At 43.0% G+C, this 21,819-nt stretch overlaps 2 protein-coding genes across 2 annotated transcripts; one reads left to right on the top strand and one right to left on the bottom strand.

Annotated features, from left to right (window-relative positions):
- Positions 1–2,855: 2,855 nt before the first annotated feature.
- On the bottom strand, positions 2,856–3,203 carry LOC123855124 (large ribosomal subunit protein eL34-like). The gene has a single exon (XM_045890491.2). It carries the CDS (start codon positions 3,201–3,203, stop codon positions 2,856–2,858), a length of 348 nt encoding a protein of 115 aa, XP_045746447.2.
- Positions 3,204–14,168: 10,965 nt separating this feature from the next.
- On the top strand, positions 14,169–21,126 carry DUXA (double homeobox A). The gene is made up of 4 exons (XM_045890489.2): positions 14,169–14,312; positions 14,924–15,032; positions 15,666–15,811; positions 21,025–21,126. Exons 1-4 carry the CDS (start codon positions 14,169–14,171, stop codon positions 21,124–21,126), a joined length of 501 nt encoding a protein of 166 aa, XP_045746445.2.
- Positions 21,127–21,819: the final 693 nt, after the last annotated feature.

Here is a 21,819-nt window from a genome sequence, read left to right as displayed (position 1 = left end):
CTATTTTTATGTGATATATTGTGAGCTAATTTTTTTTTAAGATCTATTTGAGAGAGAATATGCCAGCATGATGGGGGTTGGGGGGTAGAGGGAGAGGGAGAGAGAGAGAGGGAGAGAAGCAGACTCCCCACTGAGAGCAGAGCCCAGTGACACAGGGCTTGATCTCACCACCCTGAGATCATGACCTGAGCTGAAATCAAGAGTCGGACACTCAACTGACTGAGCCACCTAGGAGCGCCTATTGTGAGCTAGTTTTATAAGAAAACTATTAATATTATAGAAATATATATTACTGTAAGAAAGATTAATATTATATATATATATTTATTGATAGGAAGGGTGTTCAATATGTTGATACATGAAAAATAGCTTAGCAAACTGTTTATACATATCTGGTGAGAACTACAGAACTCTCAGCAAATAATGATTCTGTCCAAACCTCTGCATCAAGAGATTTGGCCAAACTCTTTGCTTAGTTTCTTTTTTTTTTTTTTAAAGATTTTATTTATTTATTTGAGAGAGAGAGAATGAGAGACAGAGAGCATGAGAGGGAGGAGGGTCAGAGGGAGAAGCAGACTCCCTGCCGAGCAGGGAGCCCGGGACTCGATCCCGGGACTCCAGGATCATGACCTGAGCCGAAGGCAGTCGCTTAACCAACTGAGCCACCCAGGCGCCCTCTTTGCTTAGTTTCTTGTAGCTTAGGGATGCGTCCTCAGCATGACCCCAGATCCCCCTTAAAATGCCTGCTTGACAAAACTCAATATTGCTAGAACTTACTAGCCAACACCTTAGGTAGGCCCCTAACTTCCCTTTCTTAGAGCATGTACTAAAAAGGACTTATAATTGTGAATTCTTCCTCTGTCCCTTTGAGATGTGTATGTATCTCCTACAATTCTGGGGTGTCTTTCTCAAGGATCTGAAAGCCATTTCTTTGAAATGTCATCTTCAGGAATATAGGGTCTCTGTCTTCCACTCTCTGGGAGGACAGAATTCTAACTTCGATAACTATTAGCTATCAGACACAGCTGGCCTGATGGACTTTTGTAATTTTTTACTTCCCTGCTCTACTTGAGCCCTGCTTGCTCCTCCCCACTCTGCCTGGCCCCTGTCATCCCAAGATCCAATTACTCTCGTTGCATTTAGGTTTCCCAATTGAGTGTCTGCAGTTCCCACTGTAAGGTGTGGCCTACAGAGAAGAACGATCACAGTGCTCTTCAAGGAAACTGGGGCTTCTCTCACAAATTTATTTCTCCAAGTATTGGTGAAAAGTTGATCTTCCAGACCCTCTGTCTAGTGTGGGTAAAGAGGTCCTAAATGAAAAATACACTCTCCTTAGCCTTTGAATCCCTTTCTCTCCAGCCAGTAAACCCTGGAAGTTGGGCATTTCCAGTTCTCTCTGGGTGGGCCACCTTTTGGTCCATGGTCCAGCCAACAAAGCAAACAAACTGTTAGAGGGCTTTCTAATTCCTTGAATTGCAGATGCGACTCAGAAGCAATTAGATGTAGAATCTCTGCTTTATGGGCCCATATCAATACATTCTGCATCACACAAATTTATATTTCTTCCACCCTTAGTTTCCATTCCCACACATGTCCCCCAGATATCTGCTTGTGTAATTTAGAAAATTCAAGCAGTTCCTTGGGAGTGTAATGTACCTCCACCTAGGTCACATTTTTAAAAATTATTTTTGTTTTTTATTTTATTTTATTATGTTATGTTAGTCACCATACAGTACATCATTAGTTTTTGATGTAGTGTTCCATGATTCACTGTTTTCGTATAACACCCAGTGCTCCGTGCAATATGTGCCCTCCTTAATACCCATCACCGGGCTAGCCCATCCCCCCACCCCCCTGCCCTCTAAAACCTTCAGTTTGTTTCTCAGAGTCCATAGTCTCTCATGGTTGTCTCCCCCACTGATTTTCTCCCCTTCATTTTCCCCTTCCTTCTCCTAATGTCCTCCATGCTATTCCTTATGTTCCACAAATAAGTGAAACCATATGATAATTGACTTTGTCTGCTTGACTATTTCACTTAGCATAATCTCCTCCAGTCCCATCCATGTTGATGTAAAAGTTGGGTATTCATCCTTTCTGATGGCTGAGTAATATTCCATTGTATATATGGACCACATCTTCTTTATCCATTCATCTGTTGAAGGGCATCTCAGCTCTTTCCACAGTTTGGCTATTGTGGACATTGCTGCTATGAACATTGGGGTGCATATGGCCCTTCTTTTCACTACCCTAGGTCACATTTTGTCACCTTACCTTTAGGAGCCTGCTGACACTTGAGTCTCATTGTTAAGTATAAAAGCAAAGAGGTAGGTCCTGAGGAAGATCAGCATTGTCATTCATGGCAACAGCCTCAGGGAAAGTCATTAACATTTCCTTAGGCAATGCTGTGTTAATTCCCTCAGAGGTGAATACCCCTGGGTGTTGGGAGGCCACTTCCACTAGAAGAGGAAAGACCTCTACCACTGACAAAGACCCATCAGAATTTAGGATCTCAATGACCCATTTTCATTAAGGTCCTCCCACACATCCCCATCCCAACTTATAGGATCCCATTCTTTCCCTATCAATGCCCTCATTTCTTTTTCCTTTTGATTTTTTTTTATTACTCAAAAAAGCTTCATTTTTTAAATTTAGCTTTTTTTTTTTTTAAAGATTTTATTTATTTGACAGAGAGAGACACAGTGAGAGAGGGAACACAGCAGGGGGAGTGGGAAAGGGAGAAGCAGGCCTCCCGTGGAGCAGGGAGCCCAATGTGGGACTCGATCCCAGGACCCTGGGATCATGACCCGAGTGGAAGGCAGACGCCTAATGACTGAACCACCCAGGCGCCCCTTTATTTAGCTTTCTGTTGAAGCTTGCACCTTCAACACTTTCACAATGATTTTCTGTTCCTCGATAAGGAAAGCACACTTGATCCTGTTACGAACACACTTAGCCCACATGGAACCACCATAGGCCCTGCTGATGTGTTTTTTCATTTTAGACAATCTCATAAGGTCTTTAGGTCTCACAGCACGAACTCCTCGAAGTCGGCCTGGGCACACGCCACATGCAGAGTTTGGTAGTTTCCCAACCTTCTTGGTATAAAGGTAAATGATTCTGTTACCAGGGGTTCGGCACAGCCTACTTTTGTTAGAGGCTGTATTGTAGGACAGCTTATGACAGTAGGGCAAACGCTGGACCATTCTGAATGACTATGGATGCCGTCCCCGAACTCAATGCCCTCACTTTAAGAGAAAACAACTGTGAGGTTGCAAGTTCAACTTGTGTTGTAACTCAGCTAATCACAGGATGAGGTTTTGTATTTGATTTTTGGCAATCTATTTATTTATTTTTTAAAGATTTTATTTATTTGAGAGAGAGAGCACATGAGATGGGGGAGGGTCAGAGGGAGAAGCAGACTCCCTGCTGAACAGGGAGCCTGATGCAGGATTGGATCCCGGGACTCCAGGATCATGACCTGAGCCGAAGGCAGTCGCTTAACCAACTGAGCCACCCAGGCGCCCGATTTTTGGCAATTTTAGCCCTGTGTCTCCTACAGGGCACACATGGAAGCTCTTGGGTTATTTATGTGGTGCATGAGATGGGAATTCAAACTCCTGAGCTCCTCCTGTTCTTTTACCACTTTGTTAAGCAACATTAGGAGAAGCCATCCAATATCATTATGTTCCTCGATTTTCCAAAAGTGTTTGAAATATCTTATACAGAATCACTCAGCTCCTTGCTTCCTACCAGTGATTGATTAGGAGCATCCAATGAAGGTATTTTACATTATCTCCATAAACAGTTCACCTGATACACTATCAGTGCTCTGTTTACTACTGGAAATAGAGTCTTTAGTGCACTTTAATCAGATTTGAGAGTAGGTTCCAGAAACCCCAGAACCAATTCAGGAAACCCATCCATAAAATTCTGTTCCTCTAGAACAAATCTTGGGGGCGCCTGGGTGGCTCAGATGGTTAAGCGTCTGCCTTCAGCTCAGGTCATGATCCCAGGGTCCTGGGATCGAGTCCCGCATCGGGCTCTCTGCTCCTTGGGAGCCTGCTTCTCCCTCTGCCTCTCTCTCTGTCTCTGTCTCTCATGAATAAATTAAAAAAATAAAAAAAAAAAGAACAAATCTTGGTACCCAAATCTATGTTAATTAGGGCTCTCCAGAGAAACAAAACAAAAAAACAAGGAGATATATAGAAAGAGATTTATTATGAGGGATTGCTCATATTATTGTGGAGGCTGAGGAGCCTCCTGATCTGCAGTCTGCAAGCTGGAGGCCCAGGAAAGCCTCTGCTATTGTGTTCCAGTCCAAACCTGAAGGCCTGAGAACCAGGGGAACCTACGTCCAAGGACAAGAGAAAATGGATGTCTCTGGCTAGCCTTAGACTATTTACAGACATCTTACAGAAGCTTTCGTGCATTAAAGGGTCCTCAAAGTTGCATATTTGTAAATGACTGTCAAGAAAAATACTCACAGGGGAGCCTGGGTGGCTCAGTCGTTAAGCGTCTGCCTTCGGCTCAGGTCATGATCCCAGGGTCCTGGGATCGAGCCCCGCATCGGGCTCCCTGCTCTGCGGGAAGCCTGCTTCTCCCTCTCCCACTCCCCCTGCTTGTGTTCCTGCTCTCGCTGTGTCTATGTCTGTCAAATAAATAAATAAAAATCTTTAAAAAAAAAAAGAAAAATACTCACAGCTGAGGCTCATGCCCAAGAAGCAGCTTGTAGCTTTCACCCCTCCAGAGAGATTGATTTGACTCTCTTTTTTAAATGGTTTCCTCCACTTACTGGATGGCTAGGGGGCTCCATAAGGGACTCAGCTTCTTTGTGTTAGTTCTAATGGTCATGTCTTTTATGAGCATCATTGCCTTTACGGAGCAATTGTGCTGCCGAAAGTACTGGGCTTCCTTGGTCATCTCGCCAACTACCTTGACTCCTGAATTGCACAGAGGTTGGAAGGAAAAGGAATAGTTGGACCTTTCTAAAGAACCTTGGCATGACAAATGCCAGTTGTTATATGAGAAAGAGATCTGCTCTTTCTCTTGAACAAAACAAGGGACTGAGAATTGCAGAATTCTTGGCCCACGACTCTGTCCACAGCTCTGTACTGAGAGACCTGACCAAACTCTCACTTGCCTTCTAGCAGCTGAAGGTCAAATCTCTAGCATGAGCCTAGGCCTCCTTAAAATGCCTGCCTGACAAAACTCAGCACTGCTAGGAGAACTTATTAGTCAATACCTGAGATAGGTCCTTAACCTCCCTTTCTTAGACCATCTACTAAAAATGGATTAAAATTGTGAGTCCTTCATCTGTCCCTTTGAGATGTGTATGTACATCCTACAACTCAGGACTCTTTCTCAAGGATCTGAAAGCCATTCCTTTGAAATGATATCTTCAGGAAGGATAGGGATTCTGCCTCCTAGTCTCTGGGCAAGAGGATAGAATCCTAACCTTGACAACAGATAGCTAGCCGATGTGTCTGCTGGTCTAATCACATTGCACTGACCACCTTTGTAGTTTTTCACTTCCCTGCTCTACTTGAGTCCTGCTTAGTCCTCGCCTTACTCCTTTGTTCTCCCTTTAAAACATCCAGTCATCTCTGTGCAAATCAGAATGGAGCTCAGGTGTTGACCCTATTGTTTGTAGTTAGTGAACAAAATGTTTTCACTGCTTTAACTAAAGTCTGGCTTCTTTTATCTTTGACACTGGGTAGGATATATATATATAGAGAGAGAGAGAGAGACTTATTAGATGTTGACTCTGCTCAATTTTGCATATTTTCTTTAATTTTACTCTGAATATATATATTACATATATATATATTACTCTGAAATCTGATTTTTCTTCATCATCTGATGAAACTCAAGAAATATATGTAAAATGTATGAATGAATGACTGTTTATATATTTTGCCCATTTTTCTATTTGGTTATATGTCTTTTTTAAAAAGATTTTAATTATTTATTTGACAGAGAGAGAGCACAAGCAGGGGGGGCAGCAGGCAGAGGGAGAGGGAGAGGCAGACTACCCCCTCAGCAAGGAGCCTGATGCCAGCCTCGATCCCAGGACCCTGGGATCACAACCTGAGCAGAAGGCAGATGCTTAACCAACTGAGCCACCCAGGTGCCCTATTTTGGTTGTATGTCTTATTCTTAATTATTTGTAGGAGATTTTATATATTCCCAATATTATTCACTTTAATTACACAGGTGATACATAATACTGTAGAAAAATCAGAAATTTTGATGAGTTTGAATTGCAAATGGAAAACAAAATAAAGGCAAGGATTCTTTGGAATATACGAGCCAATCAAGATCAAGAACATTCATAAAACAACAGTCCTTTGGAAATTGTTGTCTATCATGTAAAGTAGCTTCTCTAAAATCTGCATTTTGTCCTGGGTCAGATACATTTCTGTTAAAATCATTTATATTTTAGGGGCACCTGGGTGGCTCAGTCAGTTAAGTGTCTGCGTTTGGTTCAGGTCATGATTCCGGAGTCCTGGGATCGAGCCCCGCATCAGGCTTCCTGCTCAGCTGGAAGTCTGCTTCTCTCTCTGCAGCCCCGCCACCCCACCCGCCCCAGCTCGTGCTCTCTCAAATAAATAAAAAAAATCATTTATATTTTATTGGAAATTGGAAGCTCTAATGGAAAACTATTAGAATTTGTTTCTTTTTTTAAGATTTTATTTATTTATTAGAGAGCGCGCGCGCGCACACGCACGAGCTGGGGGAGGGGCAGAGGGAGAAGATGACTCCCCACTGAGCAGAGAGCCCAAAGCCACTTGATCCAACCCTGGGACTCCAGGATCATGACCTGAGCCGAAAGCAGACTCTCAACCGCCTGAATCACCCAGGCACCCCTAAAATTCATTTCAACAGTATCTTATTTTCTTACTTATATTTCATGTTTACTAGTTTCTGAAATTCTAGCATTTCTGTTTCTTCATTATTTTCCTTACATGAGGAAAAGATTATTTAGTTAATTCTGAATTTGATGACAATTCTGCTTTAACAACGTTGATGTTGGATATTTGATCACTTTCGGTAGTTAGAATACATTTTTTCTAGTCGAACTTGCAACTGCTCATAATTTTGATCCATTTTGCACTCATTTTTCTTTTCTTGAACATCGCACTGGTTGGCTTTTTAGATGCCACATATATTTTAAAATTTTTAGTATAAATTTAAAATATATATTTTAAAATAAATACAATGTTTAATTGGAATAAGTATAATAACATAAATATTTAATTTATAATCATTAACAAATCATATAAGTTGTGATGTTTAAACTCAAATAGGAATACATAAAAATATGTATCAGAAATAGAAATTAATAAACACAAACAGCAGAAAATTGTGCTCTAGGTTTCCAGACAAATTTGGTGGAAAAAATAGTGAAAAAGATTTAACATACAGAAGTGAATAACATACAACTTATTACTGTTTTACATGAATATACTGTAAAAGTTTCCTGATAAGTATGTTATTGTCCTGATTAAAAAACTTTCAGGAAAGGTTTAATATTTGATCACATTTTATTTGTTAAAAGTCAAATATCTCATGTGGAGTGCCTGGGTGGCATAGTTGGTTAAGCGACCGACTCTTAGTTTTAGCTCAGGTCAGGATTTCAGGGTCGTGGGTTTGAGCCCCGAGTCGGGCTCTGCACTGAGTGTGAGGTCAGCTTAAGATTCTCTCTCCTTCTGCCCCTCCCCCTCTCTCAAATAAATACATAAATAAATCTTTCTAAAAACAAACAAACCAAAAAAAAATAAAAGTCAAATATCTCAATAAATAAAACTTGCATTACTTATCTAATTCTTTTTTAAAGTATTTTAAAATCACACAAACATATATGTGTAATAAAACAAAGCTTTCCCTTTTACCCTGCAGTACTGTGGATTACAGCTACGAACAATTACAAGAAGTTGTCAACTTCCATCAAGGCTGATCGATGGCCTCGAGAAGAAATTGCAAGGGAGAGACCTTTATGTTCATTGCACATGTAACCTCACCTGCAACTATTCCTGCCAGTGTAGGGTAGGATCTTGTTTTTATTTCCATTTTTTATATCTTATATACATGGACTTTTTGCAATTAATTTTTGTTTTTTTAAGTATTGCATTCAAAGATGATTTATATTGAACACAGAATTTTTTGCACCCCCTTAAATTGCTCCTGAGGTGAAATCTTCACTTTCCACACCCTAATCCTGGCACTAATTAAAAGAACCCTTTTAATTTTCGTTTGTTTTTTGTTTGTTGTTTTCTTTAAATAAGGTCTATGCCCAACGTGGGGCTTGAACTCATGACCCAAGGTCAAGAGTCACATGCTCTACAGACTGAGCCAGCCAGGTACCCCTAACCCCCAATAAGAACTCTTTAAATTTAATAAGAAAAGGTCACCACTTCAAAAGATAAGTGAAGAGCATTAAAAAAGGCAATTTAAAAAATGTATATAGGGTGCCTGGGTGGCTCAGTTGGTTAAGCGACTGCCTTCGGCTCAGGTCATGATCCTGGAGACCCGGGATCGAGTCCCACATTGGGTTCCCTGCTCAGCAGGGAGTCTGCTTCTCCCTCTGACCCTCCCCCCTCTCATGCTCTCTGTCTCTCATTCTCTCTCTCGCAAATAAATAAAATCTTAAAAAAAATGTATATAATAAACATTGATAAAACTGTGTGAATACGGTAGTACTCAGATATGTTCCTGTGATGGTTTAGGTGTGCAGGTTAGTATAAATTATTAAATCTCTATTAATGGAAGAATAGGAGACTTACCTAGCCCTTCCTAGATTAAGAGGGTCTATGGTTCTTTTTTTTTTTAATTTTTTTAAAAAGATTTTATTTATTTATTTGACAGAGAGAGTCACAGCGAGAGCAGGAACACAAGCAGGGGGAGTGGGAGAGGAAGAAGCAAAGAAGCCGGCTTTTCACTGAGCAGGGAGCCCGACACGGGGCTTGATCCCAGGACCCTGGGATCATGACCTGAGCCGAAGGCAGTCACTTAACCGAATGAGCCACCCAGGCACCCCGGGTCTATGGTTCTAAGAAGTGATTCAATTGGTAAAGATAAAACTTCAGAATCACTAAAGATTAAATAAACAGGAGGGGCCATCCAGGCTGATGATATAAAACCACCCTCGAGGCTGATTCCCAGTCTGATCCTTAGACTTCAGAACTCTCTTCCAACATGGCCCAAGACAACTCTCCAAACAGTAAGTTCCCCACACACCTGACTAAAGTTTCCATTTCATTGGTTTGAGGAGGAAATTGGACTAAAAACCTACTGGGCTTGTCAGAAGTTGTGGGAATTCCATTTTTAAACTTTGAAATAAGTGTACTAGGGTTAGGGAAAACCAGTTTCTCTCATGTGAGATGAAAATATGCTGTTTTCTGAGTATTGAGCATTGGGGATTTCAGAAAGATACAGGCATTCAAGAACTAAACAAGATAGATTCTTGCTTCAGAAAGAAGAAAAGGGAGGGAGACACATTTAAAAAAGAAACTATGGGAGGTATGAGAAAGTTCAGAGACCAGAATATCTTTGGAACCAAAGAAGCTTCTAGATTTCTCTCTCCAGACTCAACTTTTCTCCTGAACTTTGGATTTGTCTATCTAACTTGTTTACTTGTCTCTAACCAGCATCTCAAACTCAACGTGTCCCCAACTGGACCCTCCATGTTTCCACCCAAACTCTCCCTCCCTGAGTTTATCCTCACTCAGGACATGCCAGGTGCCCAGGCCAAAAAAATCTAGGAAACATCCTCGACCCATTTTTCTCTTATGACCCACATCTTATCAGGCTGGAGATTTTGTTGGTTTTAACTTTCAAATATTTTAGGAATCTGACCATTTTTTTGGTCCATCCCCACATGGCCCTATGAGGCCCTATATAATCTGCTTTCCAATCCTCCATCTGAGGTCTAGGACCTCACCTGCTTATGCTTTATTTCCTCTTCTGCAGGCTGTCGAACCTTCTTGCTGTCTCTTCAATAGGCCAGGCGGGCTCCCACTGCTAGCCCAAGTTCCCGCAGTATGCCTCTCTAAATGACAACATGGCTCCTTCTCTCATTTGCTTCAAGTCTTTGCTCAAGTCATTTTCTCAGTGAGGTCTTCACTAATTACTTCACTTGAAATTGTGATCTTACCCTGTGCATTCTCTCCTTTCCCTCCTTCCTTCTTTTTTTGCCATGGAAATATTTGCCATCTGACATACTATATATTTCAGTTGTTTGCTTTCTATCTCCTGACTCTCTGTGAGGTCAGGGCTATCTTGTCTGTTTTGTTCACAGTGCCTAGGATAGGGTCTGGCTTTTTAATAGGCAGTCTAGAAATATGTTTTTGAACAATTAAAATCCCCATAATTGCAAGCATCTGGCTTTATCTGATTTTCTAACTTTTGAACTGCAGTTTTCAATTATGATGTCTTTAGTTCCAGCAATTTTTCCCATTGTGTTTTGGCATGTTATTTAAGTAACTCTTTTCTATCTCAGTGTAACATAGGTTTTCTTGTACATAATCTTCCATTTACTGTTACACTTTACATGTCTTTAATTTGGCATTTTAAAATATACTGTATATTGTATGGCTCAACCTCATTTTTCTTCACACAGTAAGCCATTCTCTTTACCCAACACTATCCTTTCCCACTGATTTTGGAGGCTATAGCCATCCCAAGTTCTCACATATAACAGGCTTTCTGCTCCTTGGCTTTCTATTTGGTTCCCTTTGTCTACTTGTCTGTTTCTGCATGAGTACCATAGGAAAAAAATTTCTACTAATCCATTTCAACTGGATAATTAAATCTATCATCATGGGACACCTGGGGGGCTCAGACGGTTAAGCGTCTGCCTTCGGCTCAGGTCATGATCCCGGGGTCCTGGGATCGAGCTCTGCGTTGGGCTCCCTGCTGAGCGGGGAGCCTGCTTCTCCCTCTCCCTCTGACTGCTGCTTCCCCTGCTTGTACACACTCTCTCTGTCAAAAATAAATAAAATCTTCAAAAAAAATCTATTATCTTTATCCTTTTTTTTTTAACAAAATACATAATCTACTTTGTGGGCTTTTATTCTCCCCGTACATTTTAGGTTGCCCTCAAAATCCTGTTTGGTTCTCAGAAAACACAGCCCTAGTCTCATCATAGAAAAATACCAGATAAACTCCAATGAGGTTCTACAAACTATCTGCTCAGGACTCCTCAGAACTGTCCATATCCTGAAAAACCAAGAAAGCCTGAGAAACTGTCAGAGTCAGTGGGAGCCTAAGGAGACATGATGACCCAATGTACTATGGTACCTTGAATAGCATCCTAGAACAGAAAAAGGATATCTGGTAAAAACTTTTTTGGTAAAAAACTTTAAAAATGTGAATAAAGTACGGACTTTATTTTATTTTATTTATTATTATTTTTTAAAGATTGTATTTATTTATTTGACAGAGACACAGCGAGAGAGGGAACACAAGCAGGGGGAGTGGGAGAAGAAGCTGGCTTCCCGCTGAACAGGGAGCCCGATGTGGGGCTTGATCCCAGGACCCTGGGACCATGACCTGAGCCGAAGGCAGACACTCAACGACTGAGCCACCCAGGCACCCCTGGACTTTATTTTTTTTTTAATTTATTTTATTATTTGAGAGAGAGAGAGAAAGAGAGAGAGAGAGAGCATGAGAGGAGAGAGGGTCAAAGGAGAAGCAGACTCCGCCCTGAGCAGGGAGCCCTATGCGGGACTCAGTCCCAGGACTCCAGGATCATGACCTGAGCGAAAGGCAGTCGCTTAACGACTGAGCCACCCAGGCGCCCAAATAAATAAAATCTTAAAAAAAAAAAGATCTTACTCAGCTTTGATCTCTTTGCTTTCCTCCTTCCTTACCTTTCATCTTACTTCTGCTCTTCCTCATCTCTGCCTCCCAGCCCAGCCTCTAACTGTAGTGTCTTAGGAAGCCCTAATCTGCTTCTCTCTTCCCCCACTCCCTAGGGAGCTGGTCTGGGTTAGTTAGAAGTTCTACTACAGCTACTTAAGGGCTTTCCTTTAAGCTTTTTATTGTAAAGGGATTTTTCCTTCTAAGAATGGATAGTCAAGGACCTGTGCACAGAGAATAATGTAAGTGACGGTATAAGATGGGTGGGGTCCTGTGAGAGGTTTTTTTTTTTTTTTTACCTAAGGCCAACCTCAGAGCCAATCACTTTGCCATCAGAAAAATTAATCACAGGGGCGCCTGGCTGGGTGGCTCAGTCGTTAAATGTCTGCCTTCGGCTCAGGTCATGATCCAGGGTCCTGGGATGGAGCCCCAAGTTGGGCTCCCTGCTCAGCGGGGAGCCTGCTTCTCCCTCTCCCTCTGTTGCTCCCCCTGCTCATTTTCTCTCCCACGAGCTCTCAAATAAATAAATAAAAATCTTAAAAAAAAAAAAAAAGAAAAATTCTGTCGCAGACTGTTTGGAGCATGGAGCATGGGCCTTAGACTGGAGAGTCAGGGAAGGACTCTGAGAAGATAATGCTCAAGCTGGAACCTGTCGTAAAGAAGCAAGTTAGTCCATCACCGTGGGAAGAGCATCACAGGAAGAGAGGAACAAATACCAAGCTTGAAATAGGAGGAAGTTGGCCTGGTTGGGGGACAGAAAGAAGTTAGGTGTGGTGGCTGGAGGACACACCTATTTCAGGGTATAAGGCCAAGTAGGTCACTAGGTGATGATGTCAAAGATATAGGTAAGGGCCTGATCAACCTGGTATGATTTAAGAGGAATTGTGGGTGATAGTAAAGTTAACTTTCCCCTTTCAGGGTGACTGGCTGGCTCAGTGGGGTAGAGCAGGTGACTCTGATATCAGTGTTGTGAGTTCAACCCCCATGTTGGGTGTAGACATCACTTTAAAAAAAAATTCAAAATCTAAAAAATAAATAAATAGCTGGGAGATGGGTATTAAGGAGCACACGTGTGGTAATGAGCACTGGGTGTTATACACAAACAATCATGGATCACTACATCGAAAACTAATGATGTACTGTATGGTGATTAACATAACATAATAAAAAATAAAAATAAAAAATAAGTAAATAAAAATACATACATAAAGTTAACCTTCCGCTTTCAGTGAAGTACAATAGACCAGGAGGTCGTAGACCGGTATGCAATTGAAGATTTAGGCTTTTAGGAGGGACATTCAAGGATGAAAAAGAAAAGCATCTTTATAGACTGGGAATCCAAATGAATTCTTTTGCTTAAGGAATGTAATGAGTAGCCATAGTTAAGAGTTTTTACTGGATTTTCTTTTTGCATAAATATGGAGTTGGACTTTCTTGAGAGTGACCTCAGAAATATTGCAAAACTGTATCAGAGACAAAGATTCAACTTGCTCTTTCCTATGAGGTGCCAATCAAAGCAACTCAGTACATTAAAGTCTCCTCTCTTTTTTAATTTTTTTTTAAAGATTTTATTTATTTTTTGACAGAGACACAGCAAAAGAGGGAACACAAGCAGGGGGATTGGGAGAGGGAGAAGCAGGCTTCCCGCTGAGCAGGGAGCCCGATGCGGGGCTCGATCCCAGGACCCTGGGATCATAACCCGAGCCGAAGGCAGAAGCTTAATGACTGAGCCACCCAGGTGCCCCTAAAGTCTCCTCTCTTATGAATACAGCTGTTGTGCTTCCAACTGAACCTCTAGCAACCCTAGTAACTTTTCTTCTCATCTCAGTTCACTAAGTCTAATTTTGTTACAAAATCATATGTTCCAAACAAATGCCCAGCCTTTCCGGATTTGGCTATTTCAAGGTGGTGTCCCATATCTAAAATCACATAATGTGGGGCACCTGGGTGGCTCAGTCGGTTGGACATCTGCCTTCAGCTCAGGTCATGATCCCAGAGTCCTGGGATTGAGCCCCATGTCCGGCTCCCTGCTCAGTGGGGAGCCTGCTTCTCCCTCTTCCTCTGCTGCTCCCCCTGCTTGTGCTCTCTCTCTCTCAAATAAATACATAAAATCTTAAAAAAAAAACACACAAAACACCCTTGTGTGTTTAAGGGCTTTATAACTGTGTCAGAGTTCTTTCCTGTTGGGTTCTGGTGGATTCCAAATGAAAAGAGGAAATCAGAGACTAGCTTGAGCCTGAAGTTTGAAATGTATAAGCTGGCCTATTAAATGCTTCCTCTTTCCTAATCTTTCCAAAGAGACCATAACAATGAATCAGAGACGCAGCCGCACCAAATTCACAGAAGATCAATTGAAAATCCTCATCAAGGCATTTCACCAAAATCCTTACCCAGGTTATGCTACCAAACAAAGACTCGCTTTAGAAATCAACACTGATGAGTCCAGAATCCAGGTAAACTACAAATTCTGTATCTCCAAGATTAAAAGTAGAAAGGGAGGAGAGGAAACCGTTGATCAATCAAGCACATGTTATGAGCCAGTCTGCTAAGGGCTTTATGTGGAGTATCTTTTTTTTTTTTTGGTGGGCAGCAAAGCAAAGTTTATTGAGGGATAGTAAAGTTTATTGAGCAATAGTACAAAGCTCCTGAAGAGGGAGGGGACCAGAGAGGGTTGCCCTGGAGTATCCTGATTGACACCCAGAATGAACTCACAAGGATGTTGCTCTTTGTCTCACTTCACAAATGTGGGTACTGAGGATCAAAGAGGAAGGAAGTGTGTAGGTACTCCTTCAGAGAAGAGGAAATCCTTGAGCTGGTTGTTAAATGCATAACTGCAGCATCTATTTATTAACTTAAAAACATTATTATAGTCATGCTGGGACCAGACTGTGAAGATGCTAAATGCCAATCCTTGACCTAAGACTTAGTCAGATGTGACAGGTATCAGTAACAGTCCTGAGCTTTGATCTAATAAGAATCACACACACCCTTTGAAGAAAGGCAGTGATGAGGTTGAGATGATATAAACATACTTAATTCTCTCATTTTCTTTTCCTCACTTAAGATTTGGTTTCAGAATCGAAGAGCTAGGCACCAGTGCCAGAAAAAATCAGAACCCGATGAGGACTTAGAATCAAGTCAAGACCAAGATCACCCTGAAGAGGAGATTCAAAGTAAATAGTCTACTCCAGTCCTATTCCCCAGCAGAGCCTCTTGGGTATCCAGTGCCTCTCTACGCTGGAGCTAACTACTACTCTGAGTGGGAAAAGAATGTTCTCTCCTTGGACCTCCTGTTCAGGGTCTTCTGGTTCAGGGTTCAGCATGGAACCTGGATATCCTTCCCTGCATGGCTCATGGATCTTCTTTTTTTTTTTTTTTTTTTTTTAAGATTTTGTTTATTCATTTGAGAGAGAGGGAGGGAGAGAGAGAGAGAGCATGAGAGTGGGGTGAGAGCCAGAGGGAGAAGCAGACTCCCTGAAGAGCAAGGAGCCTGATATGGGGCTTGATCCTGAGACTCCGGGGTCATGACCTGAGCCAAAGTCAGATGCTTAACCGACTGAGCCACCTAGGCGCCCCGGTTCATGGCCCTTCTGAGACTCTCCTCTGCTTACATTCTAACCTAACCATATACTGCATCTCCTCTAGAACCTTCTGCCTGGAATAAGCTGCGGCAAGGCCCTCTTAAGGAGAGGCAACGGGTTCCGAATTAGATGGGAGACAGAGTGGGACATGTTTGGGTTCCTTGTTTGAATATGTAAGCTGACCTCGGAAATGTCCCTTGACCCTCAGTCTCACATGTGTCCCAGGTAGAGAAGACAGACGGTGTCGTACCAGCTACACTTCTTCGCAATTACACACCCTCATCGAGGCATTTATGAACAACCCTTATCCTGGCATTGATACCAGAGAGCAACTTGCTAAAGAAATTGGCATTCCAGAGTCAAGAGTCCAAGTAAGTGTTGAAGAATTTGACTGCTCCATCTCCTAGGGATGGAGATGTATGGGAAGGGGAGCCATGTGGACATGACAGGCACATTCCCACTCCAGGGTCTTTCCACAAGCTGTTTGCTTCATCTGGTAGGTTCTAACCCAGGTTCCCCCACAGCCAGCTCTCACTCCCTTTAGTTCTTCTTTGTTGTAGTCAATGTTTTATTTTTTGTCTTTTTTTTCATCTTTTCACTGCATTTATTACTAATATTAAAAATGTTTATGAAAAATTCATTCTCAGTTCTCCTGTGGCTCTCATCCCTCTTGCCCACATACCTGACCCATTTCCTCAGGACCAGTTCAAAACTGAACCTGTCCACTTCCATTTTCACAGAAAACAACCAGTGCAAGGGATGTAGTAGAAGGTTGGAAGAAGGCAACAGTATTATCCAGCTTCCACCCAAAGGCCAGCTGGGTGGAGAGTCACAGAATTCAGACAAAAGGGCTAGTGGCCTCACAGTGACATAGTCTAACGAAAGTGGGCTGGAGAGGAGATAGGGTAGCCCACCAGAGCCTTTAGTGAACACCTCAAAGGCTTGCATCAAACCCGGAAGAAACGATACCAGTAGAAAAATGGGGAGGACCAGGGAGGCAGTCTTCTGGAAAGTTCCACAACTCTCCCATGTTGGGAGGTGTGGAATGTCTAGAGGGCACCAAGAGCCTCACTCATTTTTGGCAGAAAAAACCCTCTAGCATCAGGAAGTCACGAAGATGCCACCCACATTGAGAAAGGCTACAAAGCGATGCACAATTTTCACAAGCACAGCAATCACAGACCAGAGTGGTGGGGATCACCACTGACACAGAAACCACAAAATGCAAGGGCAAGGAGAGTGGCCTTTCAGGGGGAAACTCCACTAGTCATTCGAACTTGAGCCCAGGTCAGATGACCTGGTGAGTACCACAGAGGAGCTGGCAACCCTGGGGTGTCACATAAAGACTCAAAACAAGCAGCTGAAGAAGGGAATGGTGGGAAACCGTGCCAGGGCTCTTAGGAATTGAGGGTAGTACTGGGGACAGGTGCACAAGCAAAAAACACCAAAGAGGTTTCCTGTTCAGCAGTCAGTTGGCGAGGGGGAAGAGGGCCCAGGAGGCAGATGAAGGGAGCAAAGATGGGGTTCTGAAAGCGAGTCTGGAGGCTGGATCAGAAGGAGTGCACACTGCACACCTCTGGTGAAACAACTCTGGACCCCAGGGGAGCAGTCAAGATGGCAAAGGAGTCAGGGGCCCTAAGTTTGTCTCATCCCTCAAATACAACTAGACAGTTATCAAATCATTCTGAACACCTGAGAAATGAGAGTTCTGAGGAAACAAATACTGCGAACTCTACAAGCAGGAAGGCAACCACCTCTTGGAAGGTAGTTGTTTTTGTTGTTTTTCCTTTTTCTTTCTTCTTTTCTGGACAAAATGATGAGGAGAAATTCATCCCACAAGAAAGAATAGGAGGTAGTACTCACAGCCAGGGATTTAATCAATATGGATATAAGTAAGTTGTCCGAATGAGAATTTAAAACAATGATTATAAAGATACTGGCTGGGCTTGAAAAAAGCATAGAAGATACTAGAGAATCCCTTACTGTGGAAACAACTCTGAACCCCAAATAGGGGAGGTGGCAGATGCGGGTGGGTGTCACCGACAGAGGATGGTGGGGGAATAGCTTCACAGTAGCCATCGCAGGGCCACAGGGAAATACATGGCCTTCAGGTCATGGAGGGCTCTTCCCAGCCTGGGTGGGAAGGCAGTCTCACAGAGGAGGTCTGTTGATGCCTCACTGGTAGAAGGCACAGAGGTCCTCATATCAACAGCGGTCCTTTTTGGCTAAGTGTCAGCATATAAGGCAGTTGGATTTGTCTTCCATAACCTAGAGTCCATCCTTGGGCAGGGAGATACTCTTTTTTTTTTTTTTTTAAGATTTTATTTATTTATTTGACAGAGACACAGCGAGAGAGGGAACACAAGCAGGGGGAGTGGGAGAGGGAGAAGCAGGCTTCCCGCTGAGCAGGGAGCCGGATGCGGGACTCGATCCCAGGACCCTGGGACCATGACCTGAGTAGAAGGCAGACACTTAACAACTGAGTCACCCAGGTACCCCAGGGAGATATTCTTGATAAGAGACCAGCTTTTGAGCCAGTGAGAGTTTCTCTGCTCTTCGTGAAAGACTTTGGGACGCCCATGGCCTGGTCTGGGAAGAGGAGCTTCAGCCTCAGTCACCCCTACCAACCACAACCATTTGGGCCACACCAGGGGCCTTGGCCTCCCTGATTTGGGCCTTTGCCCAGGGGAGGAGGTGGGAGACTCAGCGGTGGTAGAATCATTAGTCCCCTTGATTCTGGAGGACCTCTGTAAAGAGCTGACTTGGGGTCATCAGGCTTTCCACTGGCCAGGAGGCTATGTGGTCCAATGGGACTCCATCCTTCTCATCTCGTTTCTTCCCTCCTGCTCTGGCAGTGAGGGCTGCTGCTTCTGCTTCTGCTTCTTCAGCTTCGGCATCGTGGTTGTGGCAATGGCTACAGTGGGATTCGGAGGGCGGTGAGGAAGGGGCCCGTTGGGGTTGTTTCCTGTTTGTTTTCTGAACAGCGCCTGGCACATGACAATAGGAATTTGTTGAAGGAAGGAAGGAAGGAAGATTACATTGAGTACAAGCCAGACATTTGGCTAAAGTCTTTATAGCTATTGTATTTTTCAACCTTTCTAATTATCCCATGGGATTGGAATTATTTTGTCTACTTCAGAGATTTAACATGTAGATCAGAAATGTAGGGTCCTTTTGTAAAAAAAGATTTTACTTGGGAGAGTGCACAAGCAGGGGGAGCAACAGTGCAGAGGGAGAAGCAGGCTCCCTGCTGACTGAAGAGCCTGATGTGGGGCTCAATCCCAGGCCCCTGGGATCATGACCTGAGCCTAAGGCAGACACTTTCTTTTTTTTTTTTAAGATTTTATTTATTTATTTGACAGAGAGAGACACAGCGACAGAGGGAACACAAGCAGAGGGAGTGGGGGGGGAGAAGCAGGCTTCCCGTGGAGTAGGGAGCTCGATGCGGGTCTCGATCCCAGGACCCGGGATCATGACCTGAGCCAAAGGCAAACGCTTAACGACTGAGCCACCCAGGCGCCCCTAAACTGACAATTTCGATGGCGTGATTAAATCACACAAATTTACCTTCTAGACAAATATGAGTGAACAAATGTGTTTGGTATCAACAGGGAAGCCGATGTGTCTGGTCAGAAATAGTTTCACAGAGGAATCGTTGGTCCGAGGCTTGCAAAGCAGGGGGAAATTCCCTGGGGGGAAGACCAGAATAGTGGGGGTTAATAAGGGCAGCATTTGCGGCAGACTGGATCCCTAACAGCAGTCCTGTGGCTTCCAGAAAATTGTAAGTTTGTTTATGGGCTGGTGAACCAAGGTGTCATAAAGATACTTAAGGAAGCCTCAAGTCTGAACCAGCTGTTTGTAGCCAGTTAAGATGGTGGGCACAAAACCCAAATATAAAATCATTCATTATCCTGAGAGCTGTGAAATGGGGCCCATCTCTCATTAATCCCTATATGCTGAGCCGAGCTCAGAGGTCTTGAAGTGGATTACACACTTGGAAAATGGAAAATGCTTGCTAGAAGAGTTTATATTTTATCCTTTGGGTGGTAGAGACATGCTTGAAGAATTAAGGCAGAGGAGAAAGCATGGTACGGTTACAGTTTGAAATAGCTCCTCTTCCCCCAGAGTGAAGAATGGATTTAACAATGGAGACAGGAAATAAGTTTGACAATCAGTGAAAAGTCAAGGCGGCTGAAACGTGGAAATGAGTGTTTAAGAGACAGCACAGACGTAGACTGACAGCATATGCACAGACGGGGTGCGGAGGACAAGGATGGCATGGGGAGGGAAAGAGATGAGACAAACAGGGGAAGATATGGTGGGTTTAGCTTGGATGGCTGGCTGATATTGGTGTTATCCAGCAGGAGGATTGGGTTCTAGAAGAATATAGGGAGTTCCCCCAGGGTTGGAGGTGTCTGTCTGAGATACCTAAGAATGGATATCTAAGAGGCAGCTTTCAAAGACTCCAAAGCTCTGGGGAGGAGAGGATGGGTCCCAGTGAAGGCTGGGAGATTTTATAGAGAAGATGGATATAAATGGCAGACTGACTTTTGAGTAAATGGTTTGGTGTGATTCTAAAAGAGTGTGAGTTGAGAGAGAAGAAAACAGAAGTCAGTGGTGAAATACAAAGCGAATCATGTCCTAATATAGCCATTCCATATTCTTTGGGCTAGTTTTCTCCTTAGAATTCAAAGCTGAATATATTTTTCCTTAAGATAAAGATATGGATAGGTGCAGAAATGAGAAATCTCTGAATAACTTTGTCAACAGGGGACTAATTCTTGTAGATATCACAAGCATGGCAGATGGAGAAAGGGATTTATGATTTGGGTGTAGACGCCATATCCAGGGCGATATATGTGCAGGTCTTCCAAAACCAGCATTCGTCTGCAGAGTGGTCTATTCCTTCAGGAAGGACATGAAAGTTTCAGTAACATAATGTGGCTTTTCCAAAGCCTGGTTTTTGAACTCTAGACCTGTGCTTTATTCTCCTCCTCTGTGAAAACCAAAAGTAGCAGCTGTGGAATGTGAATGTGTGTGTGTGTAATATATAAGTCTATGTATTTTTCTAAAGTTATATTATTATTATAAACTATGTATGCATATATTTAACATGTGTCTAACGTGCATATATGTGTGTAATTTATGGGCAGAGGCTAGGGGTAGCAATCAAGTATATATTGTGGGATGAAAAATATTTTCCTAGACAGATATACTCTCCTAGGTCATGGAAGAAAAATAGACATTTTTGAGTGGAAGGAAAAAAGATGGGAAAGGAATTCCAGGTAAAGGGAAGAGCTTCAATGTAGGCATGTTAGGGAAAACCCAGCAATGGTAATGAGGGGATCATGGGGAGTTGAGGATATGAAACCCATCATGAAGGTACTAGGTGTGTGGTTCAGAATTTTGGGCTTTATCTCCAGACCCAACAGACTTTCCTAGATGTCATATGGAATGTCAGTGATTTTGAAATTAAGCCTAAAACAAATCATCTTACTCTTCCTTCTGCCTTATGAAAAAAGCAATGGTGAAGTTTTCATGACATCACTTGTTTTAATTAATTATCAATGTTTTACCTACTTAGATTTGGTTTCAAAATCGGAGATCCAGATTCCATGTCCAGAGAAAAAGAGAACCTGATGATCAAGACTCAGAACAGAGACAAGACCAGGAACAGGATCTCTGAATGAGAGAGTTCAAGGTAATCACCCTGTTATTCTCATTTTGGCTCACAAGCAGAGCCTCCTGACTGTCCAGTCCTTCCACATGGTGGAGTCAACTCCAACTATCTCTTGGGAAGTAGAAGATATTCCTACTCAAGTGTCTTCTCAGGTTCCATGGAGTAAGGGGGTTGGTTATAGTCTCTGAAGGCTCTTCCCAAGTCAGGGGTCCCCCCAAGGAATTCCACCAGCCACTTTTCCAGCCGGAGTCCAGATGCCCCAGTAGAATGTGCATTTTGTTCACTGATGATGTCTTCTCAGTGCCTGGTACATAGTAAACAATCAGTAAATTTTGTGGAAGGTATGGTTGACTTAATGGAATAATCAATCCTTAGGTGTGTTCTGCCAGGGGCCGCCTAGTGCATGGCTTTCCCAGGAGGTAGTAAGTTCCATGTTGGGCTAGAAAGGTGGGAGCTGAGTTTTGTTTTTTTTTTTTAAGATTTTATTTATTTATTTGAGAGAGAGAGAATGAGAGACAGAGAGCAGGAGAGGGAGGAGGGTCAGAGGGAGAAGCAGACTTCCTGCCGAGCAGGGAGCCCGATGTGGGACTCAATCCCAGGACTCCAGGATCATGACCTGAGCCGAAGGCAGTCGCTTAACCAACTGAGCCACCCAGGTGCCCAAGGTGGGAGCTGAGTTTATTTTCATGTTTGAGTGTA

The sequence above is a fragment of the Mirounga angustirostris genome, unplaced genomic scaffold, assembly GCF_029215605.1.
Source record: "Mirounga angustirostris isolate CCGP_5_RB_7025 unplaced genomic scaffold, mMirAng1.0.hap1 SCAF_16, whole genome shotgun sequence".
In the NCBI taxonomy this organism is placed as follows: domain Eukaryota; kingdom Metazoa; phylum Chordata; class Mammalia; order Carnivora; family Phocidae; genus Mirounga; species Mirounga angustirostris.
Note: the sequence above shows the minus strand (reverse complement) of the source record. Positions and strands in the feature narration are given on the sequence as shown.

Bases quoted from the DNA above. Each gene is read 5' to 3' on its own strand.
- DUXA (XM_045890489.2), top strand. From the start codon at position 14,169: ATGAATCAGAGACGCAGCCGCACCAAATTCACAGAAGATCAATTGAAA. The intron at 14,313-14,923 runs GTAAACTACAAA...TCCTCACTTAAG, and splicing joins CTGATGAGTCCAGAATCCAG to ATTTGGTTTCAGAATCGAAG. The intron at 15,812-21,024 runs GTAAGTGTTGAA...TTACCTACTTAG, and splicing joins TTCCAGAGTCAAGAGTCCAA to ATTTGGTTTCAAAATCGGAG.
- LOC123855124 (XM_045890491.2), bottom strand. From the start codon at position 3,203: ATGGTCCAGCGTTTGCCCTACTGTCATAAGCTGTCCTACAATACAGCC.